The 18,548-nt window shown below is 46.1% G+C and overlaps 2 protein-coding genes and 1 pseudogene across 5 annotated transcripts; all 3 read right to left on the bottom strand.

Annotated features, from left to right (window-relative positions):
• Positions 1-317: 317 nt before the first annotated feature.
• LOC125539930 (transmembrane 9 superfamily member 11 pseudogene) lies at positions 318-3,208 on the bottom strand (annotated as a pseudogene).
• A 146-nt stretch (positions 3,209-3,354) lies between these two features.
• On the bottom strand, positions 3,355-7,091 carry LOC125539932 (uncharacterized). Of its 2 annotated transcripts, XM_048703478.2 has the most exons (7): positions 6,955-7,091; positions 6,337-6,713; positions 5,757-5,974; positions 5,508-5,609; positions 4,621-4,728; positions 3,655-3,709; positions 3,355-3,555 (listed from the first exon to the last, which is right to left on the bottom strand). In XM_048703478.2, the coding sequence occupies exons 2-7, from the start codon at positions 6,637-6,639 to the stop codon at positions 3,511-3,513; spliced, it is 831 nt and encodes a 276-aa protein (XP_048559435.1). In that variant the 5' UTR covers positions 6,640-6,713; positions 6,955-7,091; the 3' UTR covers positions 3,355-3,510. The 2 variants fall into 2 exon arrangements, with proteins under 2 accessions (XP_048559435.1, XP_048559436.1); XM_048703479.1 differs by lacking the exon at positions 6,955-7,091 and having other exon boundaries at positions 5,757-5,989; positions 6,337-6,500.
• On the bottom strand, positions 6,715-11,168 carry LOC125539922 (pentatricopeptide repeat-containing protein At3g62890). 3 transcript variants are annotated; one of them, XM_087545062.1, is made up of 4 exons: positions 8,918-11,168; positions 7,849-8,823; positions 7,650-7,729; positions 6,715-7,431 (listed from the first exon to the last, which is right to left on the bottom strand). In XM_087545062.1, exon 1 carries the CDS (start codon positions 11,093-11,095, stop codon positions 9,188-9,190), a length of 1,908 nt encoding a protein of 635 aa, XP_087401188.1. In that variant the 5' UTR covers positions 11,096-11,168; the 3' UTR covers positions 6,715-7,431; positions 7,650-7,729; positions 7,849-8,823; positions 8,918-9,187. The 3 variants fall into 3 exon arrangements, with proteins under 3 accessions (XP_087401188.1, XP_087401186.1, XP_087401187.1); XM_087545060.1 differs by having other exon boundaries at positions 7,849-11,168; XM_087545061.1 differs by having other exon boundaries at positions 7,666-7,729; positions 7,849-11,168.
• Positions 11,169-18,548: the final 7,380 nt, after the last annotated feature.

Below are 18,548 nucleotides of genomic sequence, written 5' to 3'. Positions count from 1 at the left end.
ATTCGGTGATCTACAAGTTTTATGCAGAATTTTATGACTAACCATGTGAATGATAAATTCCTATTATAACTCTATAATAGATATAAATGAAACATGAGAGTTTAATTCTTTCTATAAAATACTCGGCTAAGCTCTAACAAATATAAGTGAAGCAAGAGAGTATTCCACAAATAACGGTGTTCGAAATGTAGATAAGCGGGCATCCAAACTTGAAAAGATACAAGTGAAGCACATGAATCATTCTATAAAGTCATACTCAAAAGATATAAATGAAGTGCAAAGAACATTCAATAAATTAATCAAGGACTATTTCATACCAGGATGGTGCATCACTAAAATAAAATAAAATAACACAAGGCGCTTCAAGAATTTACGCATATCATGTGAACAAAACAAAAATTGTTACATACCAATAATTATTAAGGAAGAAAGATGTGATGTCATCTAGGGCATCCCTAAACTTAGATGCTTGAGTGTCCTTGAATATTTACTTTGGGTGCCTTGGAAATCCCAAAGCTTGAACTGCCGCCTCTCCTTATTCTTCTCAAATCAATTTCCTCGGCCTTCGAACACTTCATCCACATAAAACTTAATCAAACTTTTTAAGTACATATAAAATCAAATCCTATCATGTCTTGATGTAACAATATTGTATAATTATAATTCAACATTACCTATTGTATGCTAACCCAATTATAATACTCCCACATCAATGGGGCTTGGCAAAATTGCAAACACAAGCAGATAAAGAAACTATAACAACAATGTGTGAAACACGAAAGTTTGTAAAGATGTAGATTGTACATATACGAACGATTATTATGTCGATCAGGTTGATATAGTGATCATGCTGTATCTGTTGTGAGTTCTTCGTCAGAGTCATTAGGAGAAGCAACTGTAGTTGCTACTGCTGTGGCGTTTTTCGAATAGGAATTTACCCCTGCTTATTATCTTTGCTTCAATGAGTAGTTTTTTTACAACAGAGATTAAAATCTGAAATGTTACCGTCAGGCAAAAAAAAAAGATAATCTAAAATGACAGGAAACAACACGGGGGTCATCAATCGAGCTTCACGGTGGAGAAGAGGCAGTAGACGAAGCAGAAGGAGGCGGCGAGCCCGACGGCGCCGGTGGCCAGCATGACGGCGAGCGCCATGAGCAGCGAGTACCCGACGTAGAGCGCGGCGGACACCGGGCCGCTGAGGCTGTGCAGGTCGAACACGAGGTAGTACACGGCGTACCCGAGGATGTAGGCGGCCACGGAGCCGGAGGCGAAGAAGGAGCGCCACCACCACCGCCAGTCCTCCACGCACAGCCCCATGTACGTGAGCACCACCGACACCTCGGCGCACACCGCCACCAGCAGCCCCAGCACCACCAGCAGGAACCCGAACACGTAGTACACCCGCCCCAGCCACAGGCTCGACATGATGAAGAAGAGCTCGATGAAGAGCGTCCCGAACGGCAGCGTGCCCGCCACCGCCACGAAAACCCACGGCGAGCACTGCGCCGCCGGCACCTGCCGCGCGATTTTGTTCGTCTTCACGGGGTACTCCACGTGGCCGCGCACGCGCGACGCCAGGAGGCCGCCGGCCAGGGTCAGCGGCACCGACACGAAGAACCAGAGCAGGATCAGCACCACGAACAGCGCGAACGGCACGGCGCCCGTGCTGCCGTTGTGCCACAGCACGCAGTTGAGCGCCGTGAAGACGGAGAACCCGACGCCCGGGAACACGAAGGAGGCGCGCCATGCCACGGCCTTCCACCCGGCGCTGTCGCCGTGCCGCACCGTCTTCCAGAGGCGCACGGAGGTGTACCCGGCGGCGAGGCCCAGGACGAGGTACAAGCAGAGCATGCCGCTGACGAGCGCGCCCCGGGATGCCGGAGACATGAACCCGAGCGCCGCGAAGAGGATGGTGACCATGCCCATGCCCAGGATGCGCACGCCGTCGCCGACCATCACACACAGGAGCACCGGGTGGCTGGGCTCCCGGAACGCGTCCCCGGCCACGAGCTTCCACCCGGCCATGTCGTCGGCGTGCGGGGCCGCCTCGCTGCCGAGCTCCTCGTACTGCGCGAGGTCGCGCCGCACGGTGCGCAGCAGGATGACCAGCACGATGGCCGCCAGGAACGCCACCACCACGATGGAGTTGAGGATGGAGAACCAGTGCACCTGGGCGCCGCCCATCTCCAGGTACGCGTCCCACCGCGACGGCCACTCCACGGCGCTCTCCACGAAGGCAACCTCGTAGGAGAAGGCCAGCGGCCTGTTGACCTGCACGCGCATGCCGACCACAGAAGGGTCGCATCCGGCGGCCGCCTTGGACGAGAAGCCGTCGTACATCTTCTTGTCCCCGATGGCCGCCTCGTCGTGCTCCACGCTGCACGGCACGACCTCGAACCCGACGACGGTGTACCCGCCGCCGCCGCCGCCTGATAGGCTGATAAGCTCAGACGCGTCGGCGGTGGCCATCAAGGCCTCCACCCTGGTGGTGCCATTCTTCTGCTTGTTGACCAGGACCGTGAGCCTGAGGTGGTTGTACACGTAGTACTCCCCGTCATCGGCGCGCACGCCGACGGGGAAACCCGTGGACCGGAGCAGCACCTCCGGCGCGATGGGATTATTCACGTACCGGACCACGGGGAGCGTGTCGAGGAGGAGGTTAACGTGGTAAGCATCGTCGATGCGGGACTTGATGAGGTCAGCGGCGGCGGGGGACACCGGGTCAGTGCGGCAGAGGAACAAGGCGGCGCTGCTGTTCTCGAGCATGGAGAAGCGGTAGGGCGACGTCTCGATGCGGTCCCCGAGGAGGAGCTCGCCGAGGCTCTCGGCGGCGCGGCTGACGCCGCCTTGCGGGGCGCAGAAGGGGAGGGAGTAGTAGGGGAAAGGGAGCTTGGAGGACGGCGAGGTGAGGGAGTTCACCTTGGCGGCGAGGGCCTCGCCGGGGAGGTAGCGGTGCGGGTAGCTCCCCGGGAGGTAGAAGGCCGTCGCCGGAGAGGTGTTCAAATGCATCAGGAAGAGAAGAAGGGTGGAGAGGATGGTGGACGTGGTGGGGGAAGCCATTGCCGCCATTGCCTTGGGCTTGCAATGCAGGAGCAGGAAGAGGTCGCCGGTTTGCTGCTCGATCGATGCTGTTTGCTGGGCGATGAGATTCTGGGTGTGAAACTCTTCTTATTGATGACGTCTGCTTTCTTGAATACTACTGTACTTTGCAAGCAAAGGGAAGGAACGACCCAGCTCCACTCCACTGAATCACTCATCCGTCCAAGAACAGAGAGTTGACATCACTCATGCACGCCACGCCACGATTTATCTCCCAGACTTACGAAAAGGAGGCACGCCCGGGCAGGATGCTAGATCAAGCAAAGTATTCTCTTTTGCCACTTCTTTCACCTATACTTACACAATGCCTCCTGATCAACATTGGGATTTGGGACCCTAAAACAAAAACATTGGGATTTGGGAGAGCTGCGTTCTTGGCATACATTCTTGGCATTGGGACCCTAATGCTCACTCCGCTGCTAACTGCAGGAGTTCACGGATACCTTCACACACCTGCATTTAAACAGTATAAGAGGGAGTACCATCTGAACATAAGCAGATTATAACATCATCTATACTGCATAAACGAAGCACGCAGTTTGTTCTACATACCATCTTGATCTGTGCTTTTATGCTCGCAATGAGGTGTGTGTACTCATCTATCTGTCTGCAAACACGCAAAAGTTTACAACTTTAACATGTGAGTGAATGGATGTCAACTACAGAGAATCAGGAGCTTTACAAGAAAAAAGGGGCACGTTCAAGCATAAAAATTAAAGGGAAACCATAACAGCATATGAATGTGTCGTACAAGGGCTCAACATTGAGAATGGCAGTAGCTGTAGTACAAACAACCTATTATAAAGCAAGCAGGGCAGGCTATACCTGAGCACACGCACACAGAATGGAATGATGTGGCTACACAACTGGGCCCGTACTAGTTAGCCGATAAACATAAAGGCATTCAAGAGTCGAAACATCTAAGATGATACATATATGCTATGAGCCACAAAGGAGGCGACCCACTAGTATGGTCTGACGGCGAATAACAACAGTTTACAATGCTATTGAATGCTACATAAGCATGTTCTCTTCCTGAAATTTCTACGGGTGTCTACGGAAGCAAACATTAGATGCAGATAAGTAACACAAACCAGATGAACAGAATCAGCTTTGCCTCTGTATAAAATGTATTCGGCATCTGATGGCTAAAGCGAGCATCAAGCTCCAACAAGGAAATGGATACCATGAATAGGTAAATACTAATATCATCTAGAAATCTAAGAGCCATCACAAGGCTCGAGAATACCATCTCTTTCTGTTCTCCCTGATTCACAAGAAAAGGAGAATCCAAGCACTTCACCTAAACCAACATTTTCAACCAAGTACAATAATATGGCTAAAACAAGTATATACTATCAACACAAACTGTGTTGAACAGAGCATAAAGCACCCAAACCTCCCTGAATCATCAACATCTCTTTAGCATAACTCCATTCTCACAAACATGTGCTGCACGCGTAATAAAACTGCTGCGCAGAAGCAAGATCTGATATTCAAATGTTTGAGTTGAGTTACCTGGCCAACCTTGCTTCTCGTACAGATATAAACTGCAGAGCCTCTTGCCAAGTAAATTCCACATGAAAACCTAGACCGATATCCACAAAAATGTGCCTCGTGTCCGGCCTGCAGAAATCACAACAGAATAATGCAATAAGATCTCAAAAGTTCAAGAAATCTGAAGGTAGGCTTATGTTCGAAACAGTCAATTCTCATTAGCACTTCACAATAATGATCTGAAGCTATTCCAACCTTTTAAGGTTAAGCTAACAGCTGGTTAAACAAATGTAGTTAAAATAAGAAGCAGCATAAGGACATATCAAAGCAAGTTCCTTGTTTGCTTGCTATACTGTCTAATGATCTGAAGCTATTCCAACCTTTTAATGTTAAGCTAACAGTTGTTAAACAATTGGAGTTAAAATAAGAAGCAGCATAAGGACATATCAAAGCAAGTTCCATGTTTGCTTGTTATACTGTTTAATGGCCAACTGCATCCTTCCAATTTGTGAAGTGAACATCAATCTAATTCATTTGCATGCTGTCTCCCTATGCGAACACCACTTTTTTCTTACAAAGGCAGCCGACCTTTTCGTATTTTTCAGATGCATATAGAAACGCCTTTCTCATGTCTATCCTACTGCAAAAGCTATACATCAAGCATAGATGCACTCCAGTTTACATGCATACTGACATTATTGGATTGAGTAATATAATCTGGCCTATAAAGAGTAAAGAGTGCAAACCACCGACCTAATAATATTATTTTTATTTGATGGTCTTTGGTTTTTCTTAAATTGGGAATAGGATAGAGAAATTCCTTTTCTAGAGATTACAGAGAAAGTGAGAGAGTTTATGTTACTATACTTCAGATTATTTAGGCAGGGGAGAGGGAAAAGGATGTTTACACTTCTGCCTGCATGTACACCTCTGAGCCAAGATTGACCATGGATCGCATGCTCGTTACACCATTCTTTTCCAAGTTTTCGATGTTCTTCTTCAAATCCAAGCTGCCAACACCCCATAAATAAAGGTTCATTGATCAGAATGATGATCAGTATTAAGGCCATATATTTGAATAGTTGGAATCAGGGGGCCTGAATGTTTCAGTACAGCTACAACACGAGGGAAGACGAGGAGAGAACTGAGTAGCTTACAAAGTCTTCTGCTGCTGGAACAAGTTATCACGCTGGGCTATGGCGTTCACAAGGTCAGGCTTGAGCCGCCGGTCAACGAAATCTTCGAACTTCTTCACCTTGTCCTGCCGGAGACGCGCCTCCGCCACGGCCATGGCCATGCCCCCCGCGGTTTCCTTTGAGGTTCGTGAGCCGCAAGATATATAATGCCGTACTGGACAGCGGCTGCGGCGACACCTCTGTCACCGCCAAGGCTATAAAATTTTAGTATCAATATATAGGTTAGGGTTGTCATTTGTTGATGTAGCATAATCTTCAAACTGATATGTTGTGTATGCAACCATGCTACAATAAGCAGCAACTGAGGACATGGTGTGTGTACGAACGTAACCCTTATACTACAGCGTCAGCATATATCAGAATAAGCTTAACAAATTGTTACAAATAGCAAATAGTATATATCATAGCTACAATCAAATCGGTACACGTAGCACGCACACAGCACGCCGAGCACACCCGCAGGCCACACAGGCAACACGCCGCCGCGCGCGCTGTGGGATCGGGGGAGGCAGCCTATAGGGAGAGAGGCGGAGGGCGTTACCTTGCCGTTGGTCCGGGGCTCGGGGGCGCCTTCCGGTGCGGGGAGGCGTCCGTGGGCTCGGCGGCAGGAGGAGGTTGAAGGCGAGGCGGCGGTGGTTTCGGGGGCGAGACCAGTCAGCGGGTGGCGGCGGCCATAGGTCCGGGCCGTTTTGTGCGGAGGCTTGCTGCAAGGACGGGGGATACTGGAGAATCGGGTAGGTGTGGAGTGGACGGCCGAGATTCTACGGGCCAATGCATGCGTGGACTCTGCCACTGCCAGACGGACCAGCTCCCCCGTTGTCAGTTTCGCTCGCACTACCCACATATCGGTGAGAATCTGCAATTCTCAGCCTTCGGTTCTTGAGACGAGGTTGAGCATATGTATGGTTGATCCAATCACTTGTAAAAAAAGAAAGAAAGAAAATTCTAATCATTTGCCTTGTCTTGGCTTCTACAGTATCTTACATGTAATACAGTTCCTCAGTTAATAAGAAGAACAAAACAAATACAGTTCCTGTGTGGTAAGCCATTAACCTTTCTACAGCTTTCCGTAGAAAAAAAAAGGGAGGGGGTCAAAACTAGCTGTTGTTTGTCAGCGTATTCCACTACTAACAGTAACATCAGACAGAAATTCACATACCAAATGGCACTGTGACCGCCAATTATCTTGGCCTTCAGGCTATGATAATGTGATCACTTGACTTTTGTCGATTATCTTGGCTTTTCCCGATCACTGTGACTGCCTCGCCATCTTAAACAGCAAGGGCATGTGTGAGAAGAACCACTTGATCACTTTCCCAAACTATACTGTTCTGACACAGAAGAAATATCCTCCTTCAGGCATTTTAAGACTTCAATGTACTTTTATATTAGCATCTTTGGCTTCCGGTACTTTGAGGATTGCCAGCACTGTCTGCGTAGATTTTTTCTTTGTTTGTGTGCATCATCATTAGCCTACTACAAATTTGATACCCACCCTTTGTTGCTCTAGCTTTCTCGAGACTTCCTGATCTATCCTTGTGTAGATTATCGAGGAGATCTATCACCCACTCGATGAATTTCGCATGTGTAAAACATTCCTAACATCATGAGTAAAACTGTACTTCCATGTCCAATCCTGCAGACACACCAATGAAATTCCAGTCAGAAACTGAACACTTGCAGTACAGTTCTCTGTCCATAATGGAACATGTCTAGTTGTATCAAGTTCTGTTGTAAATCCCTTTACTCTACACAGTTACTGAAAAGGGGCATTGCAAGCTGATGGATGCATGATGTGAAGAGATCAAAACAATGCATTTGTCATCATGAAGAGAATGCAGCCTTTTGTGATACCTTGAGCTGAAAGTACCTGCTGCTTAAGAGATCGTTAAGGTATCATCGTGCGGGATATCCATCAGTAGGCCGGAAGCCGCCTGAGAAAATGACAAAAAAGGAGTAATTGTGATTTGTGAATACTTCTTCAAGAATTATGGTTCCGCTATCAGGATAAGCTTAATTGTAGGGTCTAGAAAGATGAAAACATATCTCTTACCTGCTGAAGACAACTGTCCATGACTACATTGCTAATGCTCAGAGCTTCGAGTTCTTCCATCAAGAGATCATTGTTCTGAAACAACGTTGATAGAGCCCGGCGTATTTGCTTGTGGGGCAAATCTGATCTCTCTAACAGAATCAAGGCTCTTGTTGCTTGGGAGAAAGTTTGCAAGCCAAAAATGGATGGTGGACTTGGCATCACCAACCTCACAGTTCAATAAGGCACTCCTCATGGAATATCTTCATAAATTCTACAACAATAATGATATGGCCTAGGTCAGGCTGGTTTGGAACTACTATGAAGACTCAATCCCTCATGTGTCTTGTCCCCCACAGGCTCCTTCTGCTAGCGAGACTGCTCAATCTTCACAGCAAATTCCTCCATGTGCCCTCTTGCTCTGCCGGAAGGGGCAGCACCATTGGGTTTTTGGAGTGATCACTGGCTTGGCCCCGGTACAAAGCTTCACCTTCGCTTCCCCAGGCTTGACCCCTTTGCCATCAATAACCAGATCCCTGAGCCCCAGGCCCTGGCTCACCCCGACATCTCGTATCTTTCCACCTGCCCCTCTCTGCTCAAGTTATTGACAAGCTGCAGCTCCTCAGCTCCATCCTCCAGGATGCACACCTCAAACTAATGCTGGTGACCCCTGGGGTGGTGGACTCTTCTTTCTCCGAGGTTTACGAGTGCCCCTCTCTGCTCAAGTTTTTGACTGGCTGCTTCTCATGGACATGCTCAACACCAGAGACATGCTTCAACGGAGAAATATGCACATTGAAGACGGGTACAACTGTGTTCTATGCTCTACTGAATCTCTTGAGACCAGTGATCATCTCTTCTGGCACTGTCATAGCATGGAATGCTGGATCATATCGGTTTGCCCCAGAATTCATCTCGGAATTTCTACAGCATGATTGCCTCTGCCAAATTAAACTTCCACAATCCCTTCTTCCTGGAAGCTTACATCATTGTTCCCTAGTCCATTTAGAAACAAAGGAATGTGAAAACCTTCAACAACATCTCCTCTAGCTTAGGATCTTGGTCTTTTATTTCTAAGCGGGAATTTTACCTCATCTACTTTAGAATGAAGTCTGATATTGCTGATCCCGTTTGCGTCTGGCTTGACTCAACTGCTCAAACTCCTGTATAGAATTTACTGTCGGGGCTCCCCTACAGTATTGGGTTAAAAAAAACAGCTGAAAACTTAAGCAGCAGGAGGCTGCCGATGTCAAATGAATTGGGATATGCTGCAAACTAGAACATTGATGTCAGCCACCAACTCTTTGACTCCAGCAAAATGACTGAATTCAACAACAATAAAAAACTATAAGCTGATTAACTACCAATAGTCAAGGCAAGAACATTTCCCTTCTTTCATATGATGGAATCTACTGCCATCTCTCACAATAATCTCCCTATTGAAAACCTTTGTCACCATCTTACTGAATTCATGACAATCCCCACACACCTGAAGGTTCTTAACAATACGGATTGGGTTGCCAACTTCCGTAACTATGAACCCATAAGCAATTGCCAGACGCTCGCTGTGCACCTTGACTGCATGCACCTTCTCTTCATCTCCAATGTCATGCAATACAGATGACACGTCTGGTACGTACCCTGCATCTGCCAACCTTCTGTTAATCATGTCGAGCATGTTATATATCCGAATGGAATCCTTGTGATCCATGTCTCCTACTAGAAACTTATGCACGTTTCCTTGTGCTTCCATCAAGCTCCAGCCAGCTGACTTGCTGGTACCCCGACTAGACATCAGTTTCCTGACTTCCCTGACTTCATCCCATTTCTTTGCCTTCGCATATATACTTGCAAGGAGGACATAGTGGCCATCATGAGCTGGTTCCAGTTCAATTAGCTTGCTACCAACCTTGACCCCCAAGTCCACCAGGCCATGTTTCTTGCAAGCCGAGAGTACAGTGCCCCAGAGAACTGGATCAGGTGCAATAGGCATCCCTTCGATCAATTCAATGGCTTCTTGAACAAGACCAGCCCGACCTAGAAGATCAACCATGCAGCCGTAATGCTCCATTTCTGGCTCAACACTATATTTTTCAGCCATCAATTCAAAATACTGCCGCCCCTCAGCAACAAGGCCAAAGCGGCTGCAGGCATTTAGCACGCCAACAAACGTAATGTTCGTTGGACTCAAACCCTCGCCGAGAAACAGTTCAAAGAGTTCCACTGCATCCTGTCCCAACCCATGAGCAGCAAGTCCACAGATCATGGCGTTCCATGCAAAAACATCCCTCCTCGGCATCCCATCAAAAACTTCCCTCGCCACTGCCACACAGCCGCACTTGGCATACATATCCACCATGGCAGCCCCTACATTGACACTGATCGGCATCCCTTCTTGATGGACAACCTGGTGCACAAACCTGCCATGCTCAAGCAAACCCAGCTGTGCGGCCGCCGACAATGCTGTCACCACCGCAGCCTCATTCACCCTCACGCCCTTCTCCACCATATCCCTAAACACCGCCAGTGCCACGTCCAGCTCCCCTTCCTTCACATACCCGCCCACCACGGTGCTCCAGGAAACCTCGTCTCTCACCGGCATTTCATCAAACATCTCTCGTGCAACCCTCGCCATGCCCGCTCGGACGTACCCAGCGAGGACCGCGTTCCAGGTCACGACGTCCCGCACGCGCGGCAGCTCGTCGAACACCCTCCGCATCGCTCCCACGTCGCCGCAGACGCCGTAGAAGTGCGTCAGCGCGTTCCGCACGTAGAGATCCGCCGCGGCGCCCGCCTTCACGGCCAGCGCGTGCACGTGGGAGCCCAGAGAGGAGGAGGCCGGGCCGCCGGCGCGGTCGGCGTCGAGGTGGGTGGAGAGGGAGGAGAGAAGGAAGGTGAAGGAATGGGGGTTGCGGCGCCGGAGGCCGGGGAAGAGGCGGAGCGGGAGCGGGTGGGGGAGCACGCGGAGGAGGTGGTTGGACGCGAAGGCGGAGGAGGAGTTGGAGCGGCGGAACAGGGAGAGCGGGTAGGAGGAGGAGGAGGCGCCGTCGTGGAGCGGCGGGAGGCGGGGGAGGGCCGCGAGGAGGTGCGGGAGGACGCGCGCGGTGGCGAGGCCGAGGACGGCGAGGCGGGCGTGCGCCTGCTGGACGTGGCGGGCGGTGGCCGCGCGCCGCGGCAGGAGCGCGCCGAGGAGCTGCCTCGCGTCGGCCTCAGGATGCGCGTGGAAGGTGGGGGCGCGCCGGGCGGACGCTGGCTGGTCCAACGGCATGGAGACGACGGTGCCAACCACGGGGCGGCGAGTACCTCCAAGTTTTGGACTTGAGAACGACAGACTGCGAGAGCTCATTGATCCAAAAGGTTTTTCTTGAAGGACAGGAGTATTGCAAACTTTTTGCAAGTATTATAATTTTTCTTAAGGTCTGATTTATGAAAATCAATAATTTCACACAAAACTTCACTTCGAAATAAGATTCATTTCTAGAGGTGAAACCAGTTTGGACAGAAGCGGATTCTAATACTGAAGTATGCAGATTCAAATATCGAACAAAGTGTATGCAGACATGATCATATCACATGCATATAGGAACAATATATAAATTTTTTAAACTAAAATTATAAATAAACAATGAGCAAGATACTTGTATACTCTAAGCACACATAAAACACTGGAAGGTACTAAAATATAACCTAAATAATCTCAACTATTAAAAATAAGTTGGTACCTTCACCTCCTCGCCTCTAGGTTTCCTCCCTCTACCCCCTACATTGCCTTTTCCCTCTACACGCCCCCCTTGATTCGGAATAATCTAAACCAAATCACTTCTCTTTGCGTATGCTACTCGAAGCATGTCCTACGATAACTCGATCAAATCTTATGAACAATATGTCCTTCATTAAGCCCAATAAATCAAATCAAACATTTGATGACATTGTTTGTCCAACTAATTTAGAGGTGAAGCAAAGGAAAGACGATTTTTTCTTTCTTTCGTCCCGGTTACAAAAAGAAACACACAACAATTGCAAAAATCACTCAAACCCTTTGATGACATTTCTTTTTAACCATTTTTGTTTTGCACATGAATTATTGCCTTTTGTATCCTTTATTCTTACTTCTTTGAGCAATTTGTTAAGAACCAGACTATAGGCGACCATCGCGTTATATTTTTCAGCTATGTGAAGTCTTCACAATTGCTTTTGTTCCAACGGGGGAATCAAACCTATATGTCATACTTGTATATTCCAACGACCTTTGAAAGTCACGGACTGATGCCAGGACTGTGCTAAAACACAACACAACAAACTCAACAAGAAAGATGGGTCGATCGAGATAGAGCTTGACATAGATGCCCTCATTGATGAGCGGCCGCATGATGGCCCTCATCCGACGGGGTATCCAGCAATGGTCGGGGGCGACAAGGTGGGTGTGATGGCGACTTTCAGGATCCCAATGTGGGGAGAGGGGGTGGAGTAGTCCTAGTTGAAGGAAATATGCCCTAGAGGCAATAATAAAGTTATTATTTATTTCCTTATATCATGATAAATGTTTATTATTCATGCTAGAATTGTATTAACCGGAAACATAATACATCTGTGAATACATAGACAAACAGTATGTCACTAGTATGCCTCTACTTGACTAGCTCGTTGAATCAAAGATGGTTAAGTTTCCTAGCCATAGACATGAGTTTTCATTTGATTAACGGGGTCACATCATTAGAGAATGATGTGATTGACTTGACCCATTCCGTTAGCATAGCACTTGATCGTTTAGTTTGTTGCTATTGCTTTCTTCATGACTTATACATGTTCCTATGACTATGAGATTATGCAACTCCCGTTTACCGGAGGAACACTTTGTGTGCCACCAAACGTCACAACGTAACTGGGTGATTATAAAGGTGCTCTACAAGTGTCTCCGAAGGTACTTGTTGGGTTGGCGTATTTTGAGATTAGGATTTGTCACTCCGATTGTCGGAGAGGTATCTCTGGGCCCACTCGGTAATGCACATCACTATAAGCCTTGCAAGCATTACAACTAATGAGTTAGTTACGGGATGATGTGTTACGGAACAAGTAAAGAGACTTGCCGGTAACGAGATTGAACTAGGTATTGAGATACCGACGATCGAATCTCGGGCAAGTAACATACCGATGACAAAGGGAACAACGTATGTTGTTATGCGGTTTGACCGATAAAGATCTTCGTAGAATATGTAGGAGCCAATATGAGCATCCAGGTTCCGCTATTGGTTATTGACTGGAGACGTGTCTCGGTCATGTCTACATAGTTCTCGAACCCGTAGGGTCCGCACGCTTAAAGTTCGATGACGGTTATATTATGAGTTTATGTGTTTTGATGTACCGAAGGAGTTCGGAGTCCCGGATGAGATCGGGGACATGACGAGGAGTCTCGAAATGGTTGAGACATAAAGATCGATATATTGGATGACTATATTCAGGCATCGGAAAGGTTCCGAGTGATTCGGGTATTTTCGGGAGTATCGAGGAGTTACGGGAATTCGTATTGGGCCTTAATGGGCCATACGGGAAAGGAGAGAAAGGCCTCAAAGGGTGGCCGCACCCCTCCCCATGGGCTGGTCCGAATTGGACTAGGGAGGGGGGCCGTCCCCTTCCTTCCTTCTCCTTTTCCCTTCCCTTTCATTCCCTCCTACTCCTACTACTTGGAAGGACTCCTAGTTCTACTAGGAAAGGGAGAATCCTACTCCCGGTGGGAGTAGGACTCCCCTAGGGCGCGCCACAGTGAGGGCCGGCCCTCCCCCTCCTCCACTCCTTTATATACGGGGGCAGGGGGCACCCCAAAGACAGAACAATTGATCTCTTAGCCATGTGCGGCGCCCCCCTCCACCATAATCTACCTCGATCATATTGTAGCGGTGCTTAGGCGAAGCACTGCGTCGGTAGAACATCATCATCGTCATCACACAGTCGTTCTGACGAAACTCTCCCTCAACACTCGGCTGGATCGGAGTTCGAGGGACGTCATCGAGTTGAACGTGTGCAGAACTCAGAGGTGTCGTGCGTTCGGTACTTGATCGGTCAGATCATGAAGACGTACGACTACATCAACTGCGTTGTACTAACGCTTCTGCTTTCGATCTACGAGGGTACGTGGACAACACTCTCCCCTCTCGTTGTTATGCATCACCATGATCTTGCGTGTGTGTAGGAATTTTTTTGAAATTACTACGTTCCCCAACAGTGGCATCCGAGCCAGGTTTTATGCGTTGATGTAATATGCACGAGTAGAACACAAGTGAGTTGTGGGCGATATAAGTCATACTGCTTACCAGCATGTCACACTTTGGTTCGGCAGTATTGTTGGATGAAGCGGCCCGGACCGACATTACGCGTACGCTTACACGAGACTGGTTTTACCGCCATGCTATGCACATAGGTGACTAGCGGGTGTCAGTTTCTCTAATTTTAGTTGAACCGAGTGTGGCTACGCCCGGTCCTTGTGAAGGTTAAAACAGCACCAACTTGACAAATTATCATTGTGGTTTTGATGCAGGTAAGAACGGTTCTTGCTAAGCCCGAAGCAGCCACGTAAAACTTGCAACAACAAAGTAGAGGACGTCTAACTTGTTTTTGCAGGGCATGTTGTGATGTGATATGGTCAAGAAGTGATGAGATATAAGTTGTTGTATAAGATGATCATGTTTTGTTGAAGTTATCGACAACTAGCGGAATCCTTATGGTTGTATCTTTATTGCATAAGATGCAAGTGCCAAATAATTGCTTTACTTTATCGCTATGCGATAGCAATAGTTGCAAGAGCAATAGTTGGCGAGACGACCATGTGACGACACATTGATATAGATCAAGATGATGGAGATCATGGTGTCATGCCGGTGACGATGGAAATTATGACGATGCTTTGGAGATGGAGATCAAAGGCACAAGATGATGATGGCCATATCATGTCACACATTTTGATTGCATGTCATGTTTATCTTTATGCATCTTATCTTGCTTTGATTGACGGTAGCATTATAAGTTGATCTCTCACTAAATTTCAAGATAAAAAAGTGTTCTCCCTGAGTATGCACCGTTACCAAAGTTCGTCGTGCCCAGACACCACGTGATGATCGGGTGTGATAAGCTTTACGTCCATCTAAAACGGGTGCATGCCAGTTTTGCACACGCAGAATACTCAGGTTAAACTTAACGAGCCTAGCATATGCAGATATGGCCTCGGAACACTGAGACCGAAAGGTCGAGCGTGAATCATATAATAGATATGATCAACATAGTGATGTTCACCATTGAAAACTACTCCATTTTACGTGATGATCGGTTATGGTTTAGTTGATTTGGATCACATGATCACTTAGAAGATTAGAGGGATGTCTTTCTAAGTGGAAGTTCTTAAGTAATATGATTAATTGAACTTAAATTTATCATGAACTTAGTCCTGGTAGTATTAGCATATCTATGTTGTATATCAATAGCTCGCGTTTAGCTCCCCTGTTTTATTTTTGATATGTTCCTAGAGAAAACTAAGTTGAAAGATGTTAGTAGCAATGATGCGGATTGGATCCGTGATCTGAGGTTTATCCTCATTGCTGCACAGAAGAATTATGTCCTTGATGCACCGCTAGGTGACAAACCTATTGCAGGAGCAGATGTAGATGTTATGAACATTTGGCTAGCTCAATATGATGACTACTTGATAGTTTAGTGCACCATGCTTAAACGGCTTATAATCGAGACTTCAAAGACGTTTTGAACGTCATGGACCATATGAGATGTTCCAGGAGTTGAAGTTAATATTTCAAGTAAATACCCGAGTTGAGAGATATGAAGTCTCCAACAAGTTCTATAGCTAAAAGATGGAGGAGAATAGCTCAAGCAGTGAGCATGTGCTCAGATTGTCTGGGTACTACAATCGCTTGAATCAAGTGGGAGTTAATCTTCCAGATAAAATAGTGATTGACAGAATTCTGTAGTCACCATCACCAAGTTAGTAGAACTTCGTGATGAACTATAATATGCAAGGGATAACGGAAACGATTCCCAAGCTCTTCGTGATGTTGAAATCGATGAAGGTAGAAATCAAGAAAAGCATCAAGTGTTGATGGTAAACAAAACCACTAGTTTCAAGTAAAGGGATAAAGGGAAGAAATGGGAACTTCAAGAAGAACGGCAAACAAGTTGCTGCTCAAGTGAAAAAACCCAAGTATGGACCTAAGCCTGAAACTGAGTGCTTTTACTGCAAATGGACTGGTCATTGGAAGCGGAACTACCCCAAGTATTTGGCGGATAAGAAGGATGGCAAAGTGAACATAGGTATATTTGATATACATGTTATTGATGTGTACTTTACTAATGTTTATAGCAACCCCTTAGTATTTGATACTAGTTCAGTTGCTAAGAATAGTAACTCGAAACGGGAGTTGCAGAATGAACAGAGACTAGTTAAGGGTGAAGTGACGATGTGTATTGGAAATGGTTCCAAGATTGATATGATCATCATCGCACACTTCCTATACTTTCGGGATTAGTGTTAAACCTAAAATAAATGTTATTTAGTGTTTGCGTTGAGCATGAATATGATTGGATCATGTTTATTGCAATACAGTTATTCATGTAAGTTAGAGAATAATTGTTGTTCTGTTTACATGAATAAAACCTTCTATGGTCATACACCCAATGAAAATGGTTTTTTGGATCTCGATCGTGGTGATACACATTTTTATAATATTGAAGCCAAAAGATGCAAAGTTAATAATGACAGTGCAACTTATTTGTGGCACTGCCGTTTAAGTCATATTGGTGTAAAGTGCATGAAGAAAATCCATGTTGATGGGCTTTTGGAATCACTTGATTATGAATCAGTTGATGCTTGCGAACCATGCCTCATGGGTAAGATGACTAAGACTCCGTTCTCCGGAACAATGGAGCGAGCAACAGATTTGTTGGAAATCATACATACTGATGTATGTGGTCCGATGAATATTGAGGCTCGCGGCAGGTATCATTATTTTCTGATCTTCACAGATGATTTGAGTAGATATGAGTATATCTACTTGATGAAACACAAGTCTGAAACATTTGAAAGAATTTTAGAGTGAAGTGGAGAATCATCGTAACAAAAATAAAAGTTTCTACGATATGATCGTAGAAGTAAAATATTTGAGTTACGAGTTTGGGATTCAGTTAAAACAATGTGAAATAGTTTCACTACTCACGCCACCTGGAACACCACAGTGTAATGGTGTGTCCGAACGTCGTAACCCTACTTTATTAGATATGGTGCGATCTATGATGTCTTTTACCAATTTACCACTATCGTTTTGGGGTTATACATTAGAGACAGCTACATTCACATTAAATAGGGCACCATCTAAATCCGTTGAGACGACACCATATGAACTATGGTTTGGCAAAAAACCTAAGCTGTCGTTTCTTAAAGTTTGAGGTTGCAATGCTTATGTGAAAAAGTTTCAACCTGATAAGCTCAGACCAAATCGGAGAAGTGTGTCTTCATAGGATACCCAAAAGAAAATGTTGGGTACACCTTCTATCACAGATCCGAAGGCAAGATATTCATTGCTGAGAATGGAACCTTTCTAGAGAAGGAGTTTCTCTCGAAAGAAGTGAGTGGGAGGAAAGTAGAACTTGATGAGGTAACTGTACCTGCTCCCTTATTGGAAAGTAGTTCATCACAGAAATCTGTTCCTGTGACTACTACACCAATTAGTGAGAAGCTAATGATGATGGTCATGTAACTTCAGATCAAATTACTACCGAACCTCGTAGGTAAACCAGAGTGAGATCCGCACCAGGTGGTACGGTAATCCTGTTCTGGAGGTCATATTACTTGACCATGACGAACCTACGAACTATGAGGAAGCGATGATGAGCCTAGATTCCGCGAAATGGCTTGAGGCCATGAAATCTAAGATGAGATCCATGTATAAGAAGAGAGTATGGACTTTGATTGACTTGCCCATTGATCGGCGAGCCATTGAGATTAAATGGATTTTCAAAAGAAAGACGGACACTAATAGTAGTGTTACTATCTACAAAGCTAGAATTGTCGCAAAAAGGTTTTCGACAAGTTCAAGGTGTTGACTATGATGAGAGTTTCTCACTCGTATCTATGCTTAAGTCTGTCCGAATCATGTTAGCAATTACCGCATTTTATGAAATCTGGCAAATGGATAAACAAAACTGCATTCCTTAATGGATTTATTAAAAAAGAGTTGTATATGATGCAACCAGAAGGTTTTGTCAATCCTAAAATTACTAACAAAATATGCAAGCTTCAGCGATCCATCTATGGACTGGTGCAAGCATCTCGGAGTTGGAATATACGTTTTGATAAGTTGATCAAAGCATATAGTTTTATACAGACTTGCGGTGAAGCCTGTATTTACAAGAAAGTGAGTGGGAGCACTACAACATTTCTGATATGTATATGTGAATCGGAGATAATGTAGAATTATTCTGCAAAGCATAAAGGAATGTTTGAAAGGAGTTTTTCAAAGAAAGACCTCGGTGAAGCTGCTTACATATTGAGCATCAAGATCTATAGAGATAGATCAAGACGCTTGATAAGTTTTTCAATGAGTACATACCTTGACAAGATTTTGAAGTAGTTCAAAATGGAACAGTCAAAGAAGGATTTCTTGCCTGTGTTATAAGGTGTGAAGTTGAGTAAGACTCAAAACCCGACCACGGCAGAAGATAGAGAG

The sequence above is a fragment of the Triticum urartu genome, chromosome 2A (assembly GCF_056163025.1).
Source record: "Triticum urartu cultivar PI428250 chromosome 2A, HENAU_Tu73, whole genome shotgun sequence".
Taxonomy (NCBI): domain Eukaryota; kingdom Viridiplantae; phylum Streptophyta; class Magnoliopsida; order Poales; family Poaceae; genus Triticum; species Triticum urartu.
This window is presented reverse-complemented; position numbering and strand designations above follow the sequence as displayed.